This window comes from Aplysia californica, unplaced genomic scaffold (assembly GCF_000002075.1).
Source record: "Aplysia californica isolate F4 #8 unplaced genomic scaffold, AplCal3.0 scaffold00056, whole genome shotgun sequence".
Classification (NCBI taxonomy): domain Eukaryota; kingdom Metazoa; phylum Mollusca; class Gastropoda; order Aplysiida; family Aplysiidae; genus Aplysia; species Aplysia californica.
In genome coordinates, this window is record NW_004797326.1 from 220,336 (window position 1) to 226,686 (window position 6,351).

The window sequence follows — 6,351 nt, forward strand, 5'->3', positions numbered from 1 at the left end:
GTACGCCTCGACCGAAACGAAACCAGGCCTTCCGACGGAGGTTATAAATAGACATAAGATCCTTGGCCTAGCCAATGATAGGCCTAGGCCTGGGCCTTCTTTGCAGTCAGGTCACCTTAATTTTATACGTTGCAGGCTGGCTCCTGCATTGAAGGCCAGCCACGTTCTCAGCGAGGCCAACGAGGATTAATGCGAAAACCGGCGATAGACCCATGCGCGAAAATGGGTGATGGACCATTCTCATACAATGCTTGTGGATGCAGATAACAGTGTAATGCGTTCCGTGTGCCGTGTACTGGAGGCCTCTCACAGCCTCTTTCGTTGTTTTATTCATAGCTCTTGGATGTAGGCTACACATGATGTAGACCCATTTATTTTCGTTTACATCTATTATTTTTACACTCAGTTCTAAGAATTAAGTTTGTGCTTATTGTCTGTTTTAGTGTTGATCTAGAGTAGATGTTATTTCATCTTGAACGTGGCAGTGAAAAGGTTTTCAGCTGGAATACACAGTCAGTTTCAATGTAACGCACCGTGAATGTGATCAACGTGGGATCGTAGCATGTGGGGCTACAACTAGATCTATATAAGTGGTTATATGCCAGCCTAAAGAGAGACGGCAAAATGACCATACACGATATTATATATATGGTTTTCCAAAAGATTCAGAACAAAGTGCAGTGGATCTAAAGTACCCCAAGCAGTGGAAAATGTCGCGTTTAATCATAATAAATAATATTAATATGGTAGTTTGCTCTCCGCCAGTGCTGGCGCTTGGGAATATGCAGAGTTCAGTGAACGTGCGGGAGAGAGAACCCGTTTTCGTCCCACAGTTTAGAATTTCGTTGAAGGCTCCCTGACACTCGACGTCGTCCCCCATCATGTTACAACAAAAATTGTTGACTGCAGTCGTCACGCTGATTCCAAAAATACAATAGATCTACGTTCTTGCAGTTTTATGAGATACGTGGAGATAATTTAGACCTACTGTTTATAATTTCATACACCACTTCCATGAACCAGGCTGGGCCTGTTGTTTAATTCCTGCACACCAGAGTTTGTAGCGATATTTGTGGCCTTTTACGTCTTGACAGGCGATCGTAATGCAGTAGGCCCTATGCTTGATGCTGATTTGCGCGGGCGGTAGAGACACAGATGTAGATTGCCCAATAGTACTTGTACACTTTTATAAACACTTCCTTCCTTTCAGTCTTGATGACTTCCTTGAAAATGCTCAAAATAAGAGACAGGGCATCATGTACAATACGTTTAGAATCAATGAAAGAAATGGCTTCGGCAAAATGTGTCTCACTGTTTTACAGTTGTGATAGGAAGATAATTCTAGGATCTAGATCTACATGTAGTTGTTTAGATGAGGATTTTTTTTTCATTTTGAATTTTGCATCCAAAAAAAGTTTTTAAAAAATGATACGCCCGGAACGAACAATTCACGAACCATCGGTAGGCGCCCAATTTGCTAAAGGAGACATGTATACCACTTATAGTTAAAGTCCATTCACTGCCTTGACGTGTGACTAATAATTTTTAATGAGAGAGAGAGAGAGAGAGAGAGAGAGAGAGAGAGAGAGAGAGAGAGAGAGAGAGAGAGAGAGAGAGAGAGAGAGAGATCAATTTTATAGATATATTTTGGATTGTATTCGGTTACATCAGGCCTATATTACAAATGTGGAGCGAAGTTAAAACATCGCAGGTGAAGCAATTTCGGGTGGAAACGGGTAGAAAAACAAAATAGATCTATGTGGGACGAAAACGGGCACACCGAAACAGGCTGGCAAAGTTAACAAATGGACGCCAACATTTGAATAGCCTAGATCAGATTTGTTGTATCTCTAACATCCTTTTTCATTTTATAACATCAAATAAAAACATTTCTTGTTGCTCAAACTGTGATTTGAAACAAGTGTATCTATCAAGTGGCACGAGCTGGACCTGCACTTACACAGATGATTCAATAATAATATAGCGTTCCTTCCCCTGTATTGGTGGCATAGTGGTTAGGCTACCGGACCTGTTATCGTGAGATTGTGGGTTCGAGGGTTCGAGCCTCAGCTCTGTCCGACGTGGTGTCCTTGGAAATGGCACTTAACACGAATTTCCCCCTTGGCTCGGTCCTTTCGGTGATGGACGTTAAATAAAAACTCGGATATCCCGCGCTCAAATATAACCTAACAGTGTTGATAGAGGGGGGGGGGGGGGCATTAAACCTACCATTTCAAAGATATCCTCAATTCAGTAAAGTTTTTACGCACGGTTTTCCGTGGGAACTGACATTATTCCTGGAAATACCACTTGTCATCTTTTGTTAACAATTTAAGACATGGGGGTAGATCTACGCGTATTTTTTATTGGTTCCGCCACCTTTCCAGAATGCACGAACAGATACATCATGCATAAAGCCCATGCTCCACACTCCCCACATTAGTGATTCTGATGTCATTTTTATTAATGTATGGATGCTGCTACGTGGGCCAATGCCAACTTTAGGTGATGGATTGCTGCTATAGTGCGGTCAAACATTCGTGATAGGACTTACATGTAACATGTATTTTTTCAAATATCTTCTCCACTACATGTATCGAACACAGGTTCTCCAATTTTTGCAGTTACTCGTATCAATTTGTCTTAACATATCAACATTTTTGTAAACATATGCCAGCTGTATTCTAGAAAATTCCTGAATAAATACTAATAAAAAATCCAAGTGAGTGATTTCTACAGATTTTGAAATGTTTACAGCTGAGGCAATATTGCTTTTAATAGCAAGTCCGTCAGGTTTTTCTAATCTGGACATTATACTTAATGAACGCATGTTTTGAGAGCCTTCAGGGTAAAAATGTGTTTACTATAACAATAATTTCTTGTAACAAGTTTTGCAAGTAAAAATTGTCTTTGATGAGCTGTGACGTAGGCTATATTATATTAATCAAAATGTGTGTAAAAAGCTGGAAGTGCTGTGAACAATACCATTTTACGTGTGAAGGAGATTTTAACTATTTTACATTATACATGAAGAAAAGTTTTTTTTATCTAGTCCCAATTGTTCTGGAAAATATGATTTAGTTAAGACAAATTGATAAAACTGTATGCAAAGTATAGATGACATTGAATCTCCCGTTAAAGAGATATTTGAGGATAAGTTGCACCTCGAATTTTTGACCGCACTATAGTCCTGTAAACAGGTGCAGAACCAGCGCACTTGCCTTGTGTTGATGAGCCTACTGAAGAGCTGTTTTTTGTGCACTGTGGTGTGAATGATAAATCAAGTTGACACCGGCTTTGCCTGAGAAGCCATTTTATGTGGTCACTTCTAAAATTTTTTTTAGTGAACATGACGTACCTCAGACCTATATTATATAGGCCCTACCAATCAGGCGTCGCCACTTCTCTCTGTACTCTGTAGGCTTCATGTATTTCCCGCCTGCTAACTGATCGTAGTCTATTCTAATGCTAAGAAGGCCTAGCCCAAGCAGGTTTTTGTTCCAAACGTCGTAATAATTGGCCAAAGCGTAACTCGTGAAGTGATCTGATTGGTGTGTGTTTAAACTCTCGTGATAATGTAGCAATTCCCACAACGTCACGAGATAAAGCCTCCTCCCCAACTGAAGGCTCTCTTGCACTGGCTGCGCGCGTTCGTTTGGCACCGGGTGTGCGATTACCGACTTGTATCTAATTATTGTTAACAGCCCATGTGGAAGCTATTGTTTTTAAAAGATAAAAGCCTGTTTTCACACCATTTCTTTAGTAACACAGGGGCTATCCATTTTATTTTACACGGCGCAAAGTTCGTCTTGCGCTTTTTTGTATATATAAATAGTAACCGCCTTCAACATTTCATATTATAATAATACTGTTTACGGAATCTCTGCGCCGTTTTTGATGTATTAATTTCACCTGTGTACCAGAGTACTTAGTACTATTACTTTCTTGTGTGGCTGCATTGCTTTACAGATTATATAGAGAGGTCTGGACTGTAATACAGGGTGATCCCCCCAAAAAATTACATCTTGTTTTATAAATATTTTCCTCCATACTGAAGTTTTGAATTTCGAATTTGAGCATAACGTTTGAAAGCCAAAAGGAATCTGTCTGATATGTATTTTAGATAAGTCCATAGAATGGTTTTGCTCTATATAGCGCATTTAAAAAACAACCCATTTTCAGCCTTGTCGCCATTTTCATAGCATGATGCACCAGTTCGCATTAGGCCTGTAGACCACTAAAAGTTGCAACGATCGCGCCTATATTGCAAGCTACAGCAGTCTAACAAGTCAACAGAAGTCTGCAGAGACTATTTTCCCCCAAATTTCGTTTGCCTGCTTAGATCACGGTTACGTTTCGTAAAGAGCAGAAAGCTTTTTGTTTTGAACATTACCTCTCCACACACAAACTCACCATCCCTGGCATTTCTTAAATTCTGCGCACGTCATGGAGAGAATGCTTAGGTACCCTCAAGACCTTTTGTGTCATGAGTTGAGAAGTTCCATCAGTTTGGATCTATAGCGAATCAGAATTAAAAGGTTCTTTATAAAATGACCACTTCAGGTCGAACACGCACTGTGCGCAGCCATTTAAACGTTTCCATTGTGCAGATTTCAGTAGCCGAGTCCCATGAGACGTCTGTCCGAGGATGATCTGCAGCTAGGACTTTCCTACACAACAACAGTCTGCATTCGCATGGCAGATATTAACCTACAACTCTACCTTGTTCCATGTTCATCTTCGCTAGGCCGAGATGACATGGATCAGAGCATGGCAAAGTGTTCATGATTCCTCGATTGTCTTGTAAAGGGGAATTATTTCCTCGGTGACATTTATTGATTTAGTGCAAAGTCCATTTTCACCCTGCAGGATATGTTACCTCCAAAAATGCTGTCTGTTGGGCACCCCACTCTATTGTCTCTAGAACCCACTTCTAGTGTATGTGTGGCTTTAAAAACTCATGGTTTAGCAAGTCTTTGTGTTAGGGCGCCACTGAACATTTCGGACGACGCGTTAAAAATGTGTCGAGTACAAAGGAGGGAATGTGGAGCATTGCTTCTAGGAATTTCAGAATGAAATCATTAGATTTTTTTTAAAAACTAAGGTATGTAAAAGACAGTAAATATTGTTTAAATGTCACAGGGATGGAAAATTAATGTCAAAGAGAAAATAAAGGAAAAGGTCAACTTATCTTTTCACGACTTCCTTTACAAGACTTTTACTTTTAAACATTGGTGAACTTTGCGTTTATTGGGTGTTTTTCCCCCCTTTTAGCCGTTTCCGTTTTCAAAACATGTTTCTTCTTCCTGGATTGTATATCAAACAAATTCCCTTTCAATGAATTATGTCTGTTCCAAATTACAGCATTTTAGAACAATTTTTGCGCGAGATGTTCAGAAAAAAAGTTGTAAAGTTTTTGTTTTTTTATCACCCTGTATTAGAGGTTTTTTTTTTTATTGATTGTGGAATCGAGCAGCTGCTAGAATCCGACTGTTTCTCCTGTTTTTTGCAATAGTAGCCTATGCGGAGCTTGACCTAGATCTATCTAGATTAAATGCAGTGACATTCGGAGAAAATAGTTTTTACATCAGCAACATTTGACGTAACTCTAAGCTTATTTGATCCTGTTACTGTTATCTTATTGAGTTCTGCAGTGTGTTTGCCATGGCTTTCTGTGTACATTACAGCTTTCTTTTGTTGTAGTACTTTTTGCTGTGTAGTAAGTACGAACTTTGTGAGTTGAGAGGAGCTGGAAACACATGTGACTGAACAATTTCGAGTGCATAAAAGGAAAATAACTTGAATAGATCTACCCTGCCTGTAAATATGGGCAGAAAATGTACAGTCTACAAGTGTAGATCTGGATATAGAAATCAGCCTGAAGATCAGAAGGTGGCTGTTTACAAATTTCCTAAAGAAACTGCAAAACGCAAAGCGTGGGCAGCCAGTTTGCCTAATGAATTGGAGTTAGAGGATGTCACTGATTTTATGGGTGTCTGTGCTTTGCACTGGCCTGAACATGTACAAATGGAACATACAACTGGAAGAGGGCCTCGCCCCGCAGTACCTCCATCAATTTTCCAAGAAGTGACGAAAACCGGTGTCCCCAGTGATTTCAAAAGGAAGCCTCGACCAGCTACGAAAAAGACCACCTCGAAATCCCGGGCTGTGGACGTTGATCCAATAGATGCATTTTTTGTTAATGAAAAGGTAAATTGTGACTTTCGTTCCCTCAGGCAGATACACTATTTTAAGGGTCAAACCCGGGTTTTTTATTCTGCAGAACACACACACACACACACACACACACACACACACACACACACACACACACACATACACACACACACA

The 6,351-nt window shown here is 40.0% G+C and overlaps 1 protein-coding gene across 1 annotated transcript in view; it reads left to right on the forward strand.

Moving 5' to 3' along the window:
* The window catches only part of LOC106011113, a gene marked incomplete in the record, with an annotated part of 13,410 nt that continues 7,059 nt past the window's right edge, over positions 1-6,351 (forward strand). The window contains 2 exon segments of the mRNA XM_035968384.1: positions 1-226; positions 5,688-6,210. Of these exon segments, the coding sequence (XP_035824277.1) occupies positions 5,827-6,210 (384 nt within the window).